Genomic DNA, 24380 nt, shown 5'->3' with positions numbered 1-24380 from the left:
GCTTAGTGATGCGTCCATTTTGGGGTGAGATCGTTTTTTTCGGGGTTTTTTGGTATTTTTTTAGCATGCGAAGGACAGAGAAACTGAACAGAAAAGAATACAGTGGAAATACAAATAAGGAAAGCAGCCTAAGAAATGCAGAATCTATCATTATTACGCTGGGCATATGTGATTAAATGTCTTCAAAACAATGAGGCTCATCAATCAGCATCCTCATGCACTGGGAAATCAGATCATCCCGGGAGAGAAGAGTCATTGAGACAAGGCCATCTCCTCCTGCTTACACATCACAGCCAAGCCTACTGGGAGGCGAAGCACTTCCTTCATCTGTGATCTTTGTTTTCTATATGATTACTCCTGCTTATAGATATTGCGACTCGAGAAGGAAGAGGAATGCTCTGTCAGTATTTAACTCCCTTCTCAAGCAACCTTGATCTCACCGAGTAAGTCCTTAGCACGTCCCTTGAAACGATGAAACGGAACGGATGCATTTCAATAGTTCTCTCTACCAAGAAGCAAAGCAACTAACGCTTTATGTATGTGTGAAGCAAATTAAACATCTAGAATTGACAAATTTATGTTTATGCTCACTTTCTAAGGTGCACGGTCATAAGAGAATAAAGCCATTTTTTCCCTCCTTTGTTTGAGTGTTCTCTCTTAACCCTCCCCTAGTCCCCCCATAACGTGCCTGGTTTCTAATCTGGGGTTCCTGTAAACAAAGTGTGCTCTCATGCCAGTAAGCTCTATTTTCCCCGCATAGAATAAAAATCCTCTTCTTCTTTATTTTATTTTTTTTTGCTTTTTGGATCCCACCCATCGATGCACAGGGGTTACTCCTGGCTCTGCACTCCTGGCATTGTTCAGGGGACCATATGGGGTGCTGGGAATTGAACCTGGGTTGGCTGCATGCAAGGCAAACACCCTACCTGCTGTGCTATCACTCCAGCAACTCTTCTATTCTCCTTGAGTTTACTAACAACATGAGAAGCTGGGGATATAAAATTAAAATATCTTGGGGTGGGGGTGGATAATTTTTTCCAACAAGTATTCTGTGATATTGTCTGTGAGACCAGTGTGTTGTTTATTGCCGTGTGTGTGTGTGTGTGTGTGTGTATGTGTGTGTGTGTGTGTACTGCATACACAGTCAGGATTATAAAGAAGAAATGGAAGTGTTATAAACTGCCTGATGTTGAGACATTGAATCTGTGAATGTCTGGCAGGTTTCACAGGTCTGAATATGAAAAGTAAATACAAGCTGAGACAGTTATCCTGATATATTTCAGCCAGAAGAACAGCTTTACTTACATTTTAGAGCTGTTTAAAGCAAAATAGTATTGTTTGCGCGTGAACTCCAAATAATCCCACAATTTTCCCCCTGCACAACCAGATAAAGCCGTTAGAGTTATCTGCTTTATAACTTCATAGCCAGAGCTTCTTAGGCCTGAATTCATTTCTGGAGGGGGCTTTTGAAGAAGATTTACAAAACTATGTCTATTTTCAAAGTTGTAAGCTGGAATTGCTTTCCTTTGCAGATAAGATGATCCAAATCTCTTTCTGAAAATTGTCCTTTAAAATATGCAAGCATTTGATTTATCAACTAGTCTCAATCCTAATTTTACTTATATTACTTTAAATATGTTTTCACGTTTCAAAGAAAGTGTATGGGGGGGCGGGGTGGAAGCATTAAAGAAAAGCCTATATGGCATTGCTGGCTACAATATTCTAATAAACCATGCTGAGCCTTGTTGGATAAACATGAAATGAAACTCTAGGTAAATGAGCTGCATTTGTAATAATTAAAGACTTCCTTTGCAGAAGATATTTTAACAAGTCAATAAACTGCATGCATGCACAAAGACTACTAGAAAATATTTTCACTAAGGTACTGTGAAATAACAATGAACAACTATGGAAATTCCTAAACAAAGCTTTACATTAACCTCAATGAGGGAGAGGCCAGACATAGCCCTAACACAATAGTTCTAAGACATAATTTTGAATAATTTTTCTTCTTGTTGGATACTTTTATACACAAAATTTTCCTTAATAGTAGTGCCAGATATCAAGATACTAATAATGAAGATTTCTCAAAAGAAAACAAAAAGACTCAAATCATGAAGGTGAATTGGTTAAAGAGGAAAGAACTATCAGACCACAGAATGGAATGTGAATGCGAAGCACATTCTGAGAATTGGTTGAAGTAAAAGTGCAACTTTGGTTGGATAAAGGTGGAGAGAAATACAGATCTGATGTTTATACTACAAATGCATCTTCAGTCAAATTATTCATAATATTTTTTATGGGGGAAATTCTGCAAGGGAAAATCAATTAAGCAAGATGGCTTTTTAAGTTTAACAATTTTCTTAGAGGCTATAAAATTCCTCTCTAATCCCCAGATCTTTTCCAAACAAGAACAATATGTACAAAAACTGATACGTCACCCCCAATTTTAAAACATTGTCGATCACATTATTATTTGAGTCATTGTCTTCATCATTGCTATTGTTCTCACAGTTATGCCTTCTATTTAGACAATCCTGAGTCGAGATACATAGAAATACGATTATGGTTTCTTTACTGAGCTGAAATAATTACCTCTTTCTTTTGTCCTTAATTCTAACAGTGTTTCCAAAGAAAACAAGCTTATTGAATTTGAATTTGGCTACTCATAGAATGCGCCCACGATATTCCCCCTCATCAGCTGGATATTCCATTTCTCCTACCTATGAAACATTTAAAATCCTCTTTCCTATTTATATGTAGCTGCCTGAGAACACAAAGCTCCTTCTTACCTGTGTGGTAAAACTTCCCTGAAAATCCAAGGTTGAAGGTAAAATTTGCAACCTGAGTGCGCAGTAAATTTTGAGTCTCTAGTAATGCCTGAAATAAATAAGAAATTAACATGATTTTAGAAAAATAAATATGAAGTTTTGGGATGCCTCTTGTTCAAATGTATATGCATGAGTTGAACAGATAATATGGGTGTTGTAAGTTTTTGTTTGATGAGTAATGTTATCTGCTTCTCATATTTCATGTATTCTAATCACAACTGTTATTTTAGCTACTGAATTATAAAACAATTATGCCCTAAGAACATTATAAGTTGCTGAGAGGCACTTTTTTAGCCACACAGCACTGAAATAATTTTTCATTTCTGTGTGAGACATTTATGGAATTTCTGATTTTGATACCTCCTTTCCTTCAAAAAAATTCAAAATTGTTAAGATATAGACGAATCCTATTTGTAAGGAATAAGAAGGAATAAGAAGATAACTTTTGTGTGAATTGCAAGTTAATATTTTATTTAACTTTGCTGTCTACCATAATTTTTAAAGAATATTTATTGAATTTCAAATTTAAATTTTTGCTTTATATCCCAAACAATAATGAATAATTTATATAGCATTGATTGTAAATATTAAGATATGAACAAGAAACTGGCAGGTTAGAAGTATGTAACTAAATCTATTAAATAAATGTTCCAAAAATTTCCCCAACTTCTTATTTATACCCACTGTCCACTGTCCTCCCGTTGTTCATCGATTTGATCGAGTGGGCCCAGTAAGGTCTCCATTATGAAACTTACTGTTACTGTATTTGGCATATCGAATATGTCACGGGTAACTTGCCAGGCTTTGCCAGTGGGTGAGATACTCTTGGTAGCTTGACAGGCTTTCCAAGAGGGACCGAGGAATCGTACTTGGGCGTGTGAGGCAAACGCCCTACCCGCTGTTCTATCGCTCTAGCCCTTATTTAAATCATAATATGTTAATTTATTGTTTTAGACAGGAAAGAACATATGGTAATCGTCACAGGGTCAGGTAAGTCAAGCAAATTTTCTGTAAAACTTTTAACTGCTGTTAATCTTATGTCAGCATATGTTGTTTCATTCAGAACTCTTATATCCTTAGGCCTTTGGTTTGCTTGTTAATCTAGAATTCTTTCTCTTCCCTTACTTTTTAATGGAACTTTAAAGGGGACTTATTTGATTCTGATTGAAATGAGAAACTTATTTCAAATTAAATACATTAGTTTGGTTACTGCTATTCATTTATTAAGGTGAATAAAGACCTTAAGTTTCATCCAATTTATTTTGAGCATTAGCGATGAAAACTAAGTGTTTGTTTCAAAACGGTTTATTTAAGTATTTTTTCTCTGACTCCCCACCAACCTTCCAGAATTGAGATAAGCATCCAGCAAATTTGTTTGAAGATAAAAAGGAAATAGAAAGTCAAAGTAAATAAGAGGTTAATAAACTATATACATAGTCAGTAGTTCCCAAGTTTGTAATTTTTTTAGGATGTGACCCTGGACAATTTTATTTCAGTATTACCAACTGATCAAGAAAAGGTAAAAATTAAAAAAGGAAAAAAGAAAAAAGAAAAAGAGAAATAAAATAGACCCATTCATTTGACTTAGAGAGGGAATCTTTAAAAATCTAAAAAGAGGGGCTGGAGTGATAGCACAGTGAGTAGGGTGTTTGCCTTGCATGCGGTTGACCCAGGCTCAATTCCCAGCATCCCATATGGTCCCCTGAGCACCGCCAGAAGTAATTCCTGAGTGCAGAGCCAGGAGCAACACCTTAGCATTGTCAGGTGTGATCCAAAAAGCGAAAAAAAAATCTAATAAGAACATACACATCAAAAAGAGGGTGGAGTCAAAAACAAAGCCTGAACTAAACATTCTGTAAATAAAGTTTAAGCTTTAAAACAAAATATAATGTACTCAAAAGATATCTGAGTTTTTTTTGGGGGGTATTTATTTTATTCAGTGAACAATTCCTGATCCTTATCTCTTGAAACAGTTTTTTTTTTTTACCCACCCCAGCCCAAATTTTGCTTTCTCTTCTTATCCTCATCCACCCTACCAATTTTCTGCCTCTGAGTTTTTAAAGTCTTATGTTATCTGCATTTATTGTTTACTGTTTATTACTTAGGTCAGTAAATTGTCATTGCAGGAGGATGTGGTGTTGGTTTCATGAGTATAGCTTCTAAACCTTGGGCCTTACTGCCAAGAGAGGTATAGAGATACTAGACAAATGTGATCACAACTTGAGATAAATTTAAATAAATTCAAGATCAAGCTGTGGTAGATTCATAGTGAATTTTTTTTCTTTTTGGGTCACACCCAGTGATGCACAGGAGTTACTCCTGGCTTTACACTCAGGAATTACTCCTTATGGTGCTTGGGACATATGGGTTGCTGGGGATCAAATCCAGGTCAGCCACATGCAGGGCAAACACCATACCCGCTGGACTATAGCTCTAGCCCCAATTCATAGTGAACTTTATTTATACTTATTTTATTTAAATCATCTTTTTGAGGTAATATGGCTTACAGCCATTTTCATACCTTTTTTTTAAATGCTTGCAGTGCAGTTTTAACATAGATTGGAAAAGTGGTGTATTCAATATGCCAAAAACAGTAACAACAAGTCTCACAGTGGAGATGTTACTGGTGCCTGCTCGAGCAAATTGATGAACAATAGGAGGAGAGTGCTACAGTGCTACACATTTTCTAAGAATCCAAAAGTATTGCTACTATCCCCAACTCACAGAGAACTCTGAACTATTCCTTATTTTCTACAAATCTCTGAGTCTCTCTCACTCTGTTCTCTTTGCCAAGGAGCTTTGGCTATTGCCAACCAGCACAAATCCCACTTATTCTTTATTCATTTTTATTTTTTTATTTTTAATTTTTATTAGGGAAACACCATAAGGTACAGTTGTAGACTTACAATTTTTTTGTGCTTGGGTTTCAGTTATACAATGATCGAGTACCCATCTCTCCACCACTGCCCATTCTCCACCACCAATGATCCCAGTAAGCCTCCCACCCCCCTATCCCATCCCTCTTTTGGAAAACAGTATGGACGATTCTCAAGAAATTAGAAATTGAGCTCCCATTTGACCCAGAAATACCACACTTGGGAATATATCTCGGAGATGCAAAAAAGTATAGTAGAAATGACATCTACACTTGTATGTTTATTGCAGCACTTGTTTACAATAGTCAAAATCTGGAAAAAGCCCGAGTGCCCAAGATCAGATGACTGGTTAAAGAAACTTTGGTACATCTATGCAATGGAATACTATGCAGCTGTTAGAAAAGATGAAGTCATTAAATTTGCATACAAGTGGATCTACATGGAAAGTATCATGCTAAGTGAAATGAGTCAGAAAGAGAGAGACAGACATAGAAAAATTGCACTCATCTGTGGAATATAATGTAACAGAATGGGATACGAATACCCAAGAATAGTTGAGATAAGTACCAGGAGGTTTGCTCCATGGCTGGGAAGCCACCTATTCTTTAAAGTTTCGTTCAAATTCTATGTTTTTGTATGAAACCTTTCCCCATTGCCTTCAAGCCTTGCCTTTTATCACCCCCTAAAAGAGTCACATTGTTTATTTTTATTAAGGCTGAATCTTTTCCCATTTTGCCACATTATTTTACACCATCTCTCTTCTTGTCTGTGGATACCAGCAGTTCAATCATACCCCATTTGTCTTCATGTATCACATATTGGTAAATATGTTCTTTGCATATATGTGAGGCATTTGAATATGTAAAAGCTTACATTAGTGAAGTAATATATTCATTTCATTATTTTCCTTAGAACAAACTTTTTGATAATGAAATAATAAATGTTCATGGATTAAATAGTTAAATGACATCAGAATGACAGAGATAGGATTCTGCATTTCACCAGCACATTTATAACATAGATGCCTTATAATCCTATGTTATAGATCACTGAGAAAGACAAGCTTAGAGAGGCGAAGGCAGATAGATTTTCCTTTGCGGGTGCTAATTAGCTATATGAAGAATTTGACAGCCTTTTATATTGTTGAAAGAAATAGAGTTGTCTAGTCAGAGGCAGCCAGCATTAATCTTGATTAATGTGGGAGTTAAAAATGACAATTTCTATACGTAAAAACAAAACAAATGGATAAAAAAAGCATATCCTACAGATTCAGGTCTTCCTACTCAGTGTGAAAAAATGTTCTTTGGTTTTCAAACTCAAATAAGAATGTTCTCATCTCTTTGGATGATAGAGATACAAATAATAAGAAATATATATATATATGATAGGTATAATTAAACAATAAAAATTAACAATACATTTCAAAGATAAATGTTGAACTGACAGATTTTTAAAAAGAAATGTAAAAAAATGAAGAACTAAAATACAGAAAATATACAGTAGCACTGTCTTCCAGTTGTTCATCGATTTGCTCTAGCGGTCACCAGTAACGTCTTAAAACATATTGTGAAACTTTGTTGTTACTGTTTTTTTTGCATATTGAATATGTCACAAGTAGCTTGCCAGGCATTGCTGTGCAGGCGAGATCCTCACGGTAGCTTGCCAGGCTCTCTGAGAGGGACAGAGGAATCGAACTCAGGTTGACTATGTTGACTGCGTGCAAGGCAAACGCCCTACCCGCTGTGCTATTGCTCCAGCCCAGAAAATATATATCACTGTATCACTGTATCACTGTCATCCTGTTATTCCTTGATTTTCTCGAGCAGGCACCAGTAACGTTTCCTTCGTCCTAGCCCTGAGATTTTAGAAAGTGCCACATTCGAGTCTCTTTCAGGGTCAGGATAATGAGACCCATCATTGTTACTGGTTTTTGGTGTATTGAATATGCCACAGGGAGTTTGCCAGAGTCTGCCATGTGGGCAGGATACTTTTGGTAGCCTGTCAGGTTCTCCATAGTAAGAACTAGATAATAAGATGTTGCTTGGCCACAAATGTGGCTGGGCGCTTCCGGGAGCTGGGTTTTATAGTCTCTGGGTCTTGGCCATTGATGGGATTACACAACGCGCCGGGGCAGTTTGTGGGTGTAACATCTACATACTGGAAGATGGGGGATCTGGGTGGAGGAGGCCCAGCCCCAATTCGAGCAATAACTGAACTCATTAGAAATTGGACTCAAGGGTGGAGCACAGATTTTGTAGATGAGAGACCTGGGTCCAATCTCCAGGTGGGGGACAGTGCCATGCCAGGATGCACCTGAGGTACACTGTCCTTTCCTTCTTCCTGAAAACGGGGCGGAAAGCCAATGTAGAGACTCTCTTCCTGAACTGCCTGCTGACCCCTTTCTGCCCCTGTGAGGGCTCATGGGCAGTGGGCAGCATGCCGATGGGGTATGAATCAAAGCCAGGGTGCATGCAGGCAGAGTGTGTGCTCTGCCAGTGAGCCGCATCTCAGACCCCTGTGATGCCAGGGGCAGCACTTTACTCATCAAGGATGTGCTCAGTTCTTTGAGCTATTTCTTCAGCCCCTGAAACTCATTATTATTATTTTTGAAGGGAGGGGGCCATGGATGACAGCACTTGGGAGATTCAAACCCAGATTTGCACCACGGCAAATGCAAGGCAAACACATCACTCTGTTCCCGAGCCTCTACCACCGTCGCATTGGTGGTATAGTGGTTAGAAAAAATAGTATCAGAGAAATATATAGTATCAGATGAAAAACATAAAGGCAAAGTTATTTATTTTAGTATTTTTTTCTTGGTTTTTTTTTTGCCACACTTGGTGATGCTCAGAGCTTACTCTTGACTCTGCACTCAGGGATCTCATTTGACGGTGCTAGGAGAACCATAGAGGATGCTGGGGATTAAACCTGGGTTGGTTGCATGCCAGGCAAGTCCCATACATGCTGTGTTATCTCTCTGGCTCCACAAAGGTAAAGTTATTAATGAGTAAAACATATGAAACAAATATTTGGAAAATATTTGTAAGTGAAACATAATAAATTCCAATTTGAGATTAAATTTAAATACTAAAGCCTAGAAAGCAGCATGTCGTTATAGTCATTCTTATTTTGTATTTGAGTTATCTGGGAAGTAATGAGTTCATGGTTCTAAATAAAGTTAAGTCCAAGGAATATTGCATGCAACCAATCTTATATTTAGTTGCTATATAAATACAGGTTTTTCTTAAGTATTCTTAATCTGTAAAGCATCACTGCTTACTTACCTTGACATAATTGTCAAAAACTAAAAATGGTTTTAAATTCTCAGATAAAAACCCTAAGGGTTATTATAACTTTTGTTGTTCTTCTATGGTCTGTTATTAGATTCAATGCCTCAAAATTGGTATTTATCTTAACAAGATATCAATGTAGTAATCAGAAAAGGCTTCTTCTAGACTTTTTTCCAGGTGGAAAACATGCTCTATGTAATGTTTAAATGATCCACCAAGGGGCTGGAGCGATAGCACAGTAGGTAGGGCAATTTGCCTTGCATGTGGCCAACCCAGCTTCATTTCCCAGCATCCCATATGTTCCCCTGAGCACTGCCAGGAGTAATTCCTGGGTGCAGAGCCAGGAGTAATCCCTAAGCATTGCTGGGTGTGACCCAAAAAGCAAAAAAAAAAAAAAAATCACAAGGCATGGGCCCAAATTGAAAGGGTGTGTCTCTACCCTTGCTCCAACCTAAATAACCTTAGAGTCAGTGTAACTCTGTATGGCCACCCAAGACGAATTGTTCAGAGTTCCTGGAACTTTTGTACAGACACAATTTGTCAAAGAACAAAAGAAAATGAATAAAGCTGACCCAGGGTTAAAGTATGACCCTTCTGAAGTTTGCCTTGGATAGTTCCTGTCTCTCTTCTTCCTTTTTTTCTTTCTTCTTGGAAGCTTGCCTCATACTTCAGAAACCTACTATTTTGATTTGGAAATTGTGCTCAGAGCTTACTTCTGGAATGTGCTCAGTGATCACTCCTGTAGGGGCTATGGGGAACCATATGTGACGTCACATATCAATCCAAGTTGGCCACATGTAAGACAAGTGCCTTACCCACTGTATCATCTCTCCAGCCTGCAAGTTATTAAGACCATTTCTTTTCTGTTTGGGATCACACCCAGTGGTGCTTAGGCCTTACTTCTTGCTCTGTACTCAGGAACTACTTACGGTGATGCTCAGGCTGGGAGGGGGTGTGGTGGGGATCCACGTGTGGTGCTGGGGTTTGATCACAGGCTGATCACATATGAGGCCATGTCTGATTCCCTGGACTATTGCCTCAGACCTTTATTTCATTTTTAAAAGAAATTCTTATTGCTATTCCAAGAGGAAATTGTATGATAGAAATTATAACTGACAAAAAGTTGTGATACTGAATCTATGGAGTCTACAAAGAATTTTACAGGTCAGTAGTGATAATGATGGAGCTGATTACAGAATTTGTGGGAATAAAGTTTTGGGGTCTGGTTATTCTGTTGAAATCACACTCAGATTGGACAGCTCCCTTAATGGAAAGCCCATTAGAATTCACCCTTCCCTCCCCTCCCGTCTGCTTCACTCCCCCACACTCTTTCTGGTGAGGGGGTCACACACCCAGTGGGTGCTTAGGATTTACTCCTGACACTGCCCTCAGCGATTACTCCTGGCAGGTAGTCACATACCATATTCCTTGAAATGAGCATAAGTAAAACCATGAACTCAAGAGTTATCAAATGGCTCAGGTATGCCAGGGATAAAACCTGGGTCAACTATGTTCAAGGCAAGTGCTCTACCTGCTGTACTATTGCTCTGTTGTTAGCCCATATTCTTTTTATCCACCTCCTAAGTGTTCCACTCATTTTCCCTTTCTCACTGAAATCAGAAAGTCAGGAGTTTGGGTCTCACCCATGAAGCTTTCTCCCTTCTTCTGCCATTAGCTGTTCTTTCATCCAAATGCTAGCACTGAACTGCTATGGGCTTCTAAGTATTCAGGACTGCGTGGAGAACGGTAACAAGAACATCCACTATTATTGCTGAGCTATTATGAGAAATATACTCATAAGAACACACTCATATTCTCCTAAACGTACCAATGATTCCTTGAGTTATTCTCTTTCACACATGAGGAAAATAAAGAGTCTCATGTGTTGATGACAAAAATAACTATCCAATTCCACCCAAGTTACAGCTAGTGAGAGCACAGTGGTGAGAATGAACTACTTTATATTAAGGCTTCTTTGGGGATGCACAATGAAATTGATCAGTGAACCCAATACCTAAAAGGTGGTTTCAGTGATAATTAGGAATCAGATGATTGAGACAAACATACGTACATATATGAAACCAAAATAAAACAGCAAAGTCAAACCTTTCTTGGGGGAGGGTGAAAGCAATGTAGTCTATTAGGCAAATGGCTGTGGGAGTGACTCAGCGGGAATCTGTACTGACGCATCTTAAATTCTCCTCAGTTTATTTTAGACTTTTAAAGCACAATTTCAATCACCTTGAGTTATGAGGTGATCAATGTTACATGTCTCCTGTTAGAGAGCCAACATGATAGAAGAAAATTTGTTCCCTGTGGAAACTCCAAGGCAGACTCAGAACCAGCCATCCCTAAACCCTATCACAATGGGTGTGGGGTCCATGACAGCAGAAAGCTGGAGCATCCTGTCCTTCCATACTGAATCATCATTGACTTTTTAAAAGGCGATAACCAGTGAAATATTTTCTGACCCCAGAACAGTGATCACAGGTCACAAAGTCCAGGAACTTTAACAACCCTGTGAAAAGTTCTAAGTACTAACATTTGGGTAACACTATATTATGTTCCCCTTGGAGACTTCTCAATGTATATAGTGCAGCTTTTAGCAGGAATTTATTTTTATTTGATTTATTTTAGCTCCCCTCACCCCAACGCCCACCCTCACCCCCAAAACATACACTCAACAACATGTATTCTTATTGCTCAAGTTTTAGATCTGCTGTCTTAAGAAAAATAACATTAAGCTGGTAGCTCAATCCTGAAAAGCAGAGATGTTTTCTGCAGTCATTCTATCATCCATGGAATATAGTTTCCTATTTAGCATACAGACACTGTCACTGTCACTATCTTCCCATTGTTCATCGATTTGCTCTAGCAGGCTCAGTAACATCTCCATTGTGAGACTTGTTGTTACTGTGTTTGGCATATCGAATACATCACGGGGAGCTTGCCAGGCTCTACCATGCGGGTGGGATACTCTAGGTAGCTTGCCAGGCTCTCTGAGAGGGGCAAAGGAATTGAATCCTGGTCGGTCGGGTCAGCCGCATGCAAGGCAAACGCTCTACTGCTGTGCTATAGCTCCAGTGGTAGTATACAGTAAGAACTTGAAAATGTAATATCTGTGATTTTATATAACATGTGATTCTATATATGCATATAGTCAGATAATCACATTAGCTCTCTAGAGACAAGCAATCTGTAGATAGACAAAATTTTTCCATTATTCTAGGATTTGTTGTTCCTTAAAGAGCTTTAGATGCAGATAAATTTCTTAGCATATAAAATTGTTGAAATATAATTAGAAATAACACATTGTCAAGTAAACTTGTTTGACAAAGATCATATTCTTGGATCATCTTACTCTGTTGAGAAAAGATTAAAATCAGCTAATAAATTGGATTCGTTAACAAAATTACTTTCCACTCAAAGGTTAAAATAATACCCTAAGTATAATTGTCATTCATTTATTTAGACTTAAAAATGAAAGCTGCCAAAACAGCTATCTCCTTAATCACAGACAAATATTGGCATTCTTTCTTCGGGTCTTGTTTTGGCCTTCTCTTATGATTTGTTGTCTTTTCTTGTAATTCCCTATCCTCTCTTCATTCAGTGTGAGCCCAGGGAGAACTTAAACAGTACTTGGCAAAATGTAGATTCTCAATAATTGGTGACTGATATTGTAATAGACTTATCTAATTGCAACTCTCAAATTATTCCCTGTCTACCAAACTGGTTAGGGATCTCTTTGGTATTGCTATATTGGCTATCTATATCAGCATTCGTAAAAATATGCATATTTCATATGTAATAATTAAAAAATGTTTCTTGGTCACAAAAATATATATTTTTATTCTCAGATGACTAAAATGTACAGTTCTTTTTTTGTAGGCACCTTGGAAATATCTAAACTTTAGATCATCAGAGATCTTAGGAATAAATTTCAGTGATTATTGGCATAGGTTTGGCAGTCATATGGATTCAATAATAGTTTTCCAAAAATTCTCTGGAATAAGAGAAAAGGAATTCTATATGTGGCAGGTATTCAGAATTTAAATTTTTAATTTTATTTGAATAACTAATCCAATATTAAATGAAAAAAATACTTTCTTATCAACTCTTATTATTTTTATTAGTAAGGGCAAGTGATATCGGTCTACATGTTTTTATCTACTGTATATTACTACAGTTTCTTCCTTTCTATTTGATTAAATTCATATTTCTTCTACTCCCAATATAAGCACATTTATTATTAGAATCCATTACCCATTACCTAGCAATGACCGAACTTTCCTTTTTATGTTAGATAATAGTTGAAAATTTCAAATACCTTAAACTTTATCATGTGCTTTCTTTCTGCTGTAATTTAAAGGATGAAAGATTTTTTTCATGCTTTTTCATCCTTTCATGCTTTGCTTTTATTTGCTTTATTAATAGAGTGTATCTGTTCAACAGCAGCTACTGTTTCAGAACAAACAGAGCAAATAAGAAAAGTTGATAATGATGAAAATAATTGCATGCAGTAATGATTCAATTGATTGACATGCTACAAGTGATTTGTATTAGTATACTACATAACAACTGTAGGAGAGGTATAAGGCTAATAAATATATTTTATGTTCCAAAGATAATATATCTTATTTCTGAATAATAATTATGCATATCTTAAATACATATTTTGTCTAATAGATCAATAATCAAGCTACACTTAATAGCAAACTCATTTATTATAAAGATTTACTCTATTAAGTGGTATACAATAAAAAACATTTAGGCTTTTAAAATAACTCTTTTAGGATATTTATTCAGACAAAATTATATGGGTATTAAGTTAAAAAAATCAGGAATATCCCCTTGGTGAGTTAGAAAACAACACAGATGTCATTACTCATAATAAAACTGAAAATACCATGATCATTAGAGAATTTTTAGAGGATCGCTAAAATAGGATAGCACTGTAGCACTGTCGTCTCATTGTTCATCAATTTGCTCGAGCAGGCACCAGTAGCATCTCCATTGTGAGACTTGTTACTGTTTTTGGCATATTGAATATGTCATGGGTAGCTTGCCAGGCTTTGCCGTGTGGGCAGGATACTCTCAGTAGCTTGCAGGGCTCTTCAAGAGGGACAGGAGAAATCAAACCTGTGTCGGCCACGTGCAAGGCAAACACCCTACCTGCCATGCTATCACTACAGCCCACTAAAATAGCATACATTTAATATATCTAAATATTTTATTATTCCACAATATTTTAATTTTTCCTAAATATTTCAAATATAAGTAAATATGAAATTTTATAAGTAAATAAACATATCTTCCTGTAGTGTAAATACCAAAAGCACTAACAGTAATTCAGTGACTGAACCACCACTGTCCTGCAATCTAATCTGTTGTGCCCCTTCAACATTGACTATATCTGCATATTTACATGTAAAAAAGTTGTCTTTTATTTTCGTGTTTTTTGTTATACATGAATAAATTGGGATAGTTAAAAATTCATAATCAATTTTATAAGCTTTTATAAAATGTTCACTACAATACAGTCAGACATTTTCAAGTTTACACTCAGATACGTAGATTTTTAAAGGTATAATACAAAAACAATTACCAAAGACTAAATGCCAAGGCATGAGTCAGGTTAACTTTCATATATTTTGAGGCATCAAAATTTATTTGTTTGAATTCAAGTAACAATCTTCCTATTAATGTATCAGTAAGTATGTTAAAACTATTTTTAGGTTTTGTTAGAGTATTTAATAAACACTCTATACAAAACCACAATTTATTTACAGGAAGAATAACTAGCACACATTAAAATTTGTCTTGGATAATATTTAAGGTGAATTTCCCCTGTATTTAATAGAAAAATCATTTTGTAGCAATTTTCTCCCTCTGACAAAAACTTAAGTTTTAAAAATAAAAATCTGTGAATTCTTGTCACCTCTTCAAGCTGTCCTATTTAAAGCCTAATTACAATGAATTATAACAAAACAGGCTAAAAATCATCCAATAAACACCTACTTGTCTACCAACTTTTCTTTCCTGTAATGAAGAGAAACTAGTGATAAGTACTCAGGGAGGATATGAAAACAAAAATAAAAAACAAAAAGCAAAACTGTCATGTTGGTCACATTATTCCAGTGTAGTACTCATTTTCCAAAACAAGGCTACTGTTCAAAATGTTTCCCATGTAAATTTTATTGTTCAGAATTCTATAGTTGACAAAATCTGTCTCTAACATTGTGTTCTTTTATAAATGAAGTTTTTTATAATTCAATTTTAAGATTCTCAACTAAATAAAATATGTTACTATATCAAAAAAATCTGGAGTTCTGACCTCCATCTCTTTTGCAAGGCATCGAAAATCAGATGGGCCAGACACGTAATGCGATTTAGAGACAACTGCTGGACTAGAGCTGTTACCCACTGGATTCTACGGGACGTCAAAAGGACATGTGGCCGCCCACCTACAAGACGGTCACACTTCTTTGTCAAAACCCTAACAAATTGTTTGAGGTCCTTTGTGTTCCTGGAGGGAGCAGGTGCCATTGGGCTAGACTAGCCTGCGACAGGGATGAATGAAGACATTATTGGTGCCCGCTGGAGCAAATCAAAGACTGGTGGGATGACAAGTGATACAAGTGATATCAAAAAAAGATTTGACTAGCTACTATGTTACAGAAGTTTTAGGTACTAAAATTCAGCTTTTCATAAAATCTTTGTTCAGAGGTTTATATTTTAGTGCTTAGGAAAGGCACACTAATTAATAGTATGGTGCCATTTGAGGAAACTAGTGGAATCTATTGAAGAGTTCTAAATAGAGGCATAATTCTCACCACACTTTAAACATTTGGTCAACACTTGAACAATCCACTAGTTCAGAAAAATATTGAATGAAATAAGGGAATTTCTGAAGAGAAACAATATGCAGAGTTTGAAAATGAATGTCTTGGGGCGGGTGGAAAAGAGAAAGCAAAATGGTCAGACTTGGAATATAGTTTCACTGTCACTGTATCACTGTCATCCCATTGATTGGCGAATTGAGTGGGCGCCAGTAACATCTCCATTTCTCCCACCCCTGAGATTTCAGCAGCCTCCTCTCACTCATCTTTTCCCAATGATTGGAGGCTCTTTCAGGTCAGGGGAATGAGACCTGTTGTAATTACTCTATTTGGCATATTGAAAACACCAAGGGAGCTTGCCAGGCTCTGCCCATGTGGGTGGGATACTCTCAGTAGCTTGCCAGGGTCTCTGAAAGGCATATATTTATACATTTTTCTCTATAATTTGTTGCCTACTGTCTGAACCCCATCAGATATAGTGTAGTAATAGTGGAAAATGGGTAGGAAGTGTCTTACAATGTGTCTGGAAAGCAGCCTGGAGCGTGACGGTGGCTGGGTAGTGGAGATCGGCTGCTGGGGCTGGGTCCCTTGGGGTGGAGAGGGCCCTACAGCCTGGCATGCACTCCGGTGGCATGGTTCTGGGAGCCTCATTTTATACTCCCATCTGGGAGGAGCATCCTAAATTCTGGAAGGTGGCTGATGAGGAGATTATTTGGTGCTGGCAGGGTGTGGCTTATGGCTGTGATCCCTGAATATAGTTTAAAGACAAATATTCCAGTATTTTAAAACTCAAATGATGACTGATAATACATAGTATAAAAAATTGAATGTGGTGTCATGACTGCTAGATTTTTTCACTGATTTTAGTAATCCAAACGAACACTGGAAATTATTAGCTACCTTCATTCTGCCACGGGTGAATGATCTCTTCAACATCCCCAAGCATGGGTTAAAGAAATAGCACAGAGGCAAGGTATTTGGCTTGCATGCAGCTGACCCTGCTTCTATCCCTGGCACTGCATATAGTCCCTGAGCATCAGAAGTGATCCCTGAGCACAGAGTGAGGAGTCAGAACTGAGCACTGCCAAGTGTTGCTCCACCTCCAACCTGCCATCCCCAAACCCTTAGGGGCTAGAGCCAGAGGGAGAGTTCATCTCGCTGAGTTCATACTTTGCATATAGGAGACCTGGGTTCAAATTTCGGACCACATGGTCCTTGAAGAGCAACCACCAGTAGCCCACAAGAGCAGTGAAGGGTATCCTCCAAACCCAAACAAAAAAATAACAACAAAACGGGCACAAAATATACTCAAATTCATGAGCATCATTTGGGAAGTTTGCTTCATTTACATAGACAAGATGTTCCGGATCTATTAACTTTCCCCCCCAAAATATCGCTTTTCTTCTTTTTTTCAATGACAGCTCAGGATTATTGAAAGCAAGATTTTTCAAGTACTGGGGCAGGGGAGATGGTAGAATGAATTACCAAGTGAAAAATATTGTTCCATTTCTTATTTTGGAAGTATATTGGAAACAGGTTAAGAGCAGAGCAACTTTCATAACAGAAAGAATGGAGTCATTACCAATCTTTTAGTATAAATATTATGATATAACTATCTGATATAAAATATTTTAGTTTAATTAGTTCACATTCCTGATAAATTGAAACTCCTAATTATTATTTTACCAACTATGGTTCATTTAGTATAAAAGAGTATATAATTTTTGGAAATAAGTCTTCATACTTCTATAAATGAAGTGAAGTCACACTTTTAAGTAAGTTCTTAAGGAATCTATTCCCCAAAAGATATTTAATCAACTACAGGGGCTTTTTATTTTATTAACTGACTCTTTAGTTTGACATTGCTAATATCTCTCACCTTGGGCCATAAGTGAGATAAAGTCTCTTATAAAAATCTTACTCTCACATTGCACGTTATTTTACATTAATCCCTAGAATTACCTTTAGAGATTTTGAGTTATCTTTATTCTTTCTAATTGCTGCATCTATTAAGAAAGACAGATATTTTTCTACAATATCCTTGTTAATTACTAACATATCCCATATTTACATAATATACTTTTTTGGGGGCAATTTCTTTGGTAACATTTCATGGCTAATAGGAAGCAATTTGCTTTTCTTTATTAAGTGCATTAAAACTTCATGCCCTAGACATCATTGACAGTAAACATTTGATTCTGCTCAAATTTAATGCACTGAGGCATTTTGCTGTGCCATATTAGGTTTATTTATGTGCTGTGTTCTGCATTGTTAGCTGCTAATGAGACTTCAACTCTTATTGCTCTAAGGCCTGAACACTAACCTCATTTTAATGAGTTCATTATTTGCTGTCTTCTGAAAGGAAGACAACAAATTTTCCTTTTAATTAAAGGTCAAAACACCTCTGGTAAAAGAAAGGGAAGAGGTTATCAAACCCTAGGAGAACCTGAGAGATAGTGCTTTCAGATTTTGGAGCTAAGCAAAGTCAGCTAAGAGAGAGACTGAGGTAGCCGATAGTTGCTCAGGAATACAGACAGTCGATCAATCCCAAGAGACTAAGGTGCATCTAAACTTAAGACAAATGAGCGCACTATAGCATGATAGCTAATGTGCCTAAGACTGTAAAAAATGAAAGTCAGCCAAAGTAATTAAAGAGGCTTCACTTCTCACCAAAAGGGCCACATGGATCAATATGGCTGTAGCAGCAAGATTCGTCTTTTGCATGACGAATAAGTTACAGGGTTGAGCACAGAGGCACTATATTAATTGAGCCAAGAAAACAAATCTTAAACAACTCATTACAGAAAATAAAGCAAAGGCAAATAAATATTTAGTGGAAACTACTATTGATAATGAAAAAGACATGGAAATCTGAAAATCAGAGGAAACTAGATTCACACAGAAATTCTTGGGAATGTCAGTTGCTACTTGCGTTTGCAAGTAATGCATTCTTCTAAAAATAAGTGGAATTTAAATGCTATATTACTCTATCATAAGAACAACTGGATACTCAGGTAAAATTAAATACAAAAGAAGACAAAAATTTAAGCATACGCATAATAAGCATAACTTGTACCTAGTTAGTAGTCTGCTTTGACTAGTACCCCATTTTGGATTTGCTCTGATATAATACACATTCCATACATAAATTATTTTAATTTTATGTCCTGCTTTGTAGTTGAGATTTTAATCTTTTAAGCAACATATTGCTCTATTTTATTTAACTATATGTCTCCAATACATTATATTTATATAAAATCTGCTCTGCTGGGGCTGAAGCAATAGCACAGCGGGTAGGGCATTTCATTTGCCTTGCACTCAGCAAACCCAGGTTCGATTTCCAGCATCCCATACGGTCCCCCAAGCACCACCAGGAATAATTCCTGAGTTCAAGAACCAGGAATAAGCCCTGTGCATTTCTGGGTGTGACCCAAAAATAAAAAAAAAAATCTGCTCTGCAGTTTAAACTGTTTCTAGCATTGCTCCTGCCCTGGAGCAGATAATCAGTAGTTTTTACTTTTATAAAACTTTAAAATGTCATATGACATTGCATCACTTTCAGGTGTACAATGTGGTGATTTAATATTTGTGGAGGGAAAAGTGCCACCACAGTTCTTGTAGGCACATGTCACCATACATAGTAAGATTATATTTTCTTGTGCTGAGCACTTTTAACATTTGCTCTCTTAGAAATGTTCAAATATGCAATGCATGGTTGCTAATTATAGTTAGCATGTTAAACATTACATCCTAAAGTTTGTGGATTTTTTTTTGTTTGCTTCATGGGTCATACCCAGCGATGCTCAGTGGTTACTTCTGGCTCTGCACTCAAAAATTACTCCAGGCAGTCTTGGGGGACCATACTGGATGCCTTTGAACTTTGGTCAGCCATGTGCAAGGCAAATGCCCAACTGGCAGTCCTATCATTCTGGTCTAAGTTTATAGATCTTACAGCTAGAAATGCATCTTTTTATCTCATTTCTTCATTTTGCCCATCCCTTCTCCCCCTACCACCAATCTGTTTTATATCTTTATGTTTATTTCCTGTTGCTGTTTGTCATTTAGATTTGGCATCTAAAAAAACATTGCAGTATCTGCAATTCTCTGACTCATTTTCTTTTCTTTCTTTCTTTCTTTCTTTCTTTCTTTCTTTCTTTCTTTCTTTCTTTCTTTCTTTCTTTTTTGATCATGCCTAGTGATGCACAGGGGTTACTCCTGGCTCTGCACTCAGCAATTATCCCTGGAGGTGCTCAGGGGACCATATGGGATGCTGGGAATTGAACCTGGGTTGGCCACGTGCAAGGCAAACGCCCTACCTGCTGTACTATTGCTCCAGCCCCTCTCTGACTCATTTTCACTGAACATGATCAACAGGATCCATGCCACAAAAGTCAAGGTCCCATTTTTGAGTCGTTGGATAATTATTTCATTGTGAGCATAAAAATCTCTACATTTATCTAACTACATACACATAATGTTTTTTTTATTCTCATTTGTTAATGGACATAGGATTTTTTTTAAATAACATGGCTATTGTAAGCAATACTGCCATTAAGAGTCTTTTTTCTCAGCAGTGTATTCATTTTATTTAAAAACATACCCAGAAATGGATTTTTTTTTTGTATCATATGGTTTCTCTTGGAGGGGAGCGGGTTGAGCTTCCCTCCCCGCCCTGGCCAGGGCCCCGGCAGCCGAAGACCTCCAGGACCAGCCACCACCATGCTGAGACCACTCTCCGCACACCTGAAGGTACCGGCAGAGGGACAAAGCCACGTGAGTTCCGGGGCTGAGATCTCCAAGCTACTCGGAGTGGAGTTGAGCATCCTCCACCCAGATCCTCCAAATTCCAGTAGGTGGGGGTCACACCCACCAACTGGCCCCCTGGCGCTGTGTAATCCCATCAGCGGCCAAGACTCTGAGACTATAAAATCCAGCTCCCGGAACCGCGCGACCGCATTTGCGGCCGCGCGACATCTCATTATGACATCTCATTCCTACTTTGACAAACTGGCAGGCTACTGAATGTAGCCTGCCCACACAGCAGAGTCTGGCAAACTCCCCGTGGCATACCCAATATGCCAAATACCAGTAACAATGATGGGTCTCATTCTCCTAAAGAGCCTTGAATATAATCTCAGGGCTAGGATGAAGGAGATGTTACTGGAGCCTGCTCGAGGCAATCGACGAATAACAGGATGATCTGTGATCTGTGATGGTTTCTCTAGTTTTAATTTTTTGGGGAACCTCTGCACTGTCCTTCAGATTACATTCTGTGTAAATACTGTGTCTGCACCAAATCACACTCCAACAACTATGTGCAAATGTTCCCTTTCAACCTGTTTTCATCAGCATTTGATATTTCTTGGTTTTATATTTTATTTTTGATAAGAGATTCCAACAGCTGTGGAGTAATAATCTCAGGTCTTCACTTTTACCTGATGATTATTGAGGTCAAGCATCTTTTTATGTACTTATCAACCACATCTTTGGGAAAATGTCTATTCAGATCATCTACCTTTTTGAAATTTTGAGTTATTTGTGTTTATACTATTAAGCTGCGTTTATTTGTAGTTTGGCTTTTAAGCCCTTTATTTATAGATTGGCTACTAAGCACTTCTCAGTTATATGATGCACATTCACTTCCTTCTCTGTAGCACTGTAGCACTGTCCTCCTGTTGTTCATTGATTTGTTCGAGAGGGCCCAGTAATGTCTACATCATCGTGAGACTTGTTATTACTGTGTTTGGTATATCAAATCTTTCATGGGTTGCTTGCCAGGCTCTTCAAGCTTCCTTCACATTCACTTCCTTCTCATTCAGTAGATTTCCTTCAATAAACTTTTTTTATTTTAGGATGTTTTTAGCTTTAATGAAAGATACAAAGATATTATAAAAAGCTCATATAGTAACATTCATTATATCTAAATTGATGTAACTTAATTTTGATAACACTGATTAATCAATACCAATGATTACCTAATACAAAAAATTATCAGGTAAACTTCAAACATGTTTAATGTTACCTCATTTTCTTTTATGATTTCATAGTTCATGTTTTGCTTATTTTATTTGTTGCTTTTATCTGAACAGTTTTCATTGTTTGAATACACTATGGTTGACTTGCTCATTAACCTATTGTAGAAACATCTAGGTTTTGATCATTATGAATAAATATAGAACAAATAAGCTTGTGCTCGTTATGGTGTGGGCATATATTTTTAAATGATTTGAGTAAATATCAAGGTGTACAAATGCCAGAGAGTATGGTATTACACTATTTGGTTTTGTAAGAGCCACCAATGCCTGTACTATCTTGCATGTCTACCAGCAATAAATCAAAGTTTCTGTTACTCCACATCCTGAATAGCATTTGGCATTGGCAGTATTTTGATCCTGGCAATTCCAATAGGTGCTGAGTGATAGCACTTTATTTTAATTCGTATTTCTCTGTTGACATATTACACATTTATCTTTTCATATGAAATTTCACAGATGATTATCTCCTTTAATGTAGTATCTGTTCAGGCTTTTTTGTTTACTTTTAAATTGAGTTGCCTCTTTTGTTGTTTCTAGTAAGTATTATGATTATTGCTACTATTAGTATTAATTTAGAATTTGGGACCACTCTCACAGTGCTCAGAGCTTAGTCCTGACTCAGCACTGGGTTTACTCCTCAAAGAACCATAATGTCCTGCTGGGGATTCAACATGATATGACTGTGTGCAAGGGAAGTTATTTGCCCACTGCACTATCTCTATCCCCAAGTATTTAGAATTCTTTATATGTTTGGATGAAAGTCCTTTATCAGATATGTGTTTTACAAATATTTTCTCTCAGTATGGCTTGTCTTTTCATTCTCTTAACATTGACTTCACATAGCAGACGCTTTGAATTTTAATTAAGTCTCACTTATCAATTTTTTTCCTTCATAGATCATGCTTGGAATAAATTTATTCAAGAAGTGGTTTCAATACAAAAAATCAAATCAGTTTTCCCAGCATCTTATTTGTATACAGCACTATGATATGGAAAATGGGCTAGAAGACAATATAGGCAACTATCATTGATTATAAGAAGATTAAAATATTATTTTACTGTTGATCATAACAAAAATCAATTTATATATTTATTCAAATAATATTTTGTGCCATCTCCACATGTGTTTAAGCAAAATCAAAGGTGGCCAATTATGTGCATTTGGAAGCTATTCAATGGATGTTAGCACATCCTAGCTTCAAAGCTAAAAATATCAAGGTAAGCAAGATGATAGAACCGCCCTTAAATTTTGCCCTGACACTTTTTTTGTTTTAGTTCGCGCCAAAAAATGTACCACTGTAGCACTGTCCTCCCATTGTTCATCGATTTGCTTGAGCAGGCACCAGTAACATCTCACAACAAATTGTGAGACTTGTTGTTACTGTGTTTGGCATATTGAATATGTCATGGGTAGCTTGCCAGGCTTTGCCGTGCAGGCAAGATCTCTCGGTAGCTTGCCCGGCTCTCTGAGAGGGACGGCGGAGCTGAACCTGGGTCGGCCCAAGGCAAACACCCTTCCCGCTGTGCTATCGTTCCAGACCCCAAAAAATGTAGAAGCAGAAATTAATATTTGGAAAAGAAGAGAATTTAAAAAATAAGGTCTTACTTCAAAAAATGTTTGAAGTATGAGAAAACACATTCTACTCTAATGTTACACCGAGTAATATCTCTTGAACATTTTATATTTTTCAAAATGCTCAAATAGTATTTCACTTGACTTTCAAAATAGTTCTAGGTATCGTCATACTTGGGCTAGAGCAATAGCACAATGGGTAGGGCGTTTGCCTTGCACGCAGCCAACATGGCCGACCCGTGTTCGATTCCTCAGCCCCTCTTGGAGAGCCCGGCAACTACCGAGAGTATCTCGCCCACAGGACAAAGCCTGGCAATATACTCTTGATGTATTCGATATGCCAAACACAGTAACAACAAAGTCTCCAATGGAGACATTACTGGGCTCGCTCGAGCAAATCAATGAACAATGTGGGGGACAGTGGTCAGTGACAGTGATCGTCATCCTTATTTCACAGAGGAGGCTAATAATTCACCTACCAAGTGAGGTACATCAGCCAGATTCTTAAATGTAAATCTGGGTTCTGGAGATAGTACCACCTGGCATACCCATGCTGGTTTGAATCCCAGCCTGTCAAGATGCAGGAACATCACTGGGTGTAGGCCTGGATGACCCCAGTTCCACTGGGATGACCAGGAAAATCCCCGGCACCATGAGAACTGAAGATGATTCTGTCTCTGGATCTTTCTACTGAATCTCTGGCCTGAGTGGTTGAGAATTGAGGCTCTGAGCACTGTGTGGGAGGCTCCCCTAAATAAACACACAAATAAATAAATTGTAAAGATCATGCTCCCAAATAAGCTGCTGGCTCTAATTTGTATGTAAACTCAATGTGTGTGCTACTCTCTAATGGATAATTAGTTAAACAGGGAATCCATAAGAAAAGAGACTTCTTTGTTTCAGAATTTCATGCTTTAGAGAAAGGATTTAGAACCC

The 24380-nt window shown here is 37.3% G+C and overlaps 1 protein-coding gene across 1 annotated transcript in view; it reads right to left on the bottom strand.

Annotated features, from left to right (window-relative positions):
* The window catches only part of NDST4 (N-deacetylase and N-sulfotransferase 4), a 244223-nt gene that overhangs the window by 146464 nt on the left and 73379 nt on the right, over positions 1–24380 (bottom strand). The window contains exon 2 of the mRNA XM_056116854.1: positions 2793–2880. Coding sequence (XP_055972829.1) covers positions 2793–2880 — 88 coding nt within the window. The remainder of the gene's footprint in view (positions 1–2792; positions 2881–24380) is intronic.

Source organism: Sorex fumeus, unplaced genomic scaffold, assembly GCF_029834395.1.
Source record: "Sorex fumeus unplaced genomic scaffold, SorFum_2.1 ptg000033l, whole genome shotgun sequence".
Taxonomy (NCBI): Eukaryota; Metazoa; Chordata; class Mammalia; order Eulipotyphla; family Soricidae; genus Sorex; species Sorex fumeus.
Note: the sequence above shows the minus strand (reverse complement) of the source record. Positions and strands in the feature narration are given on the sequence as shown.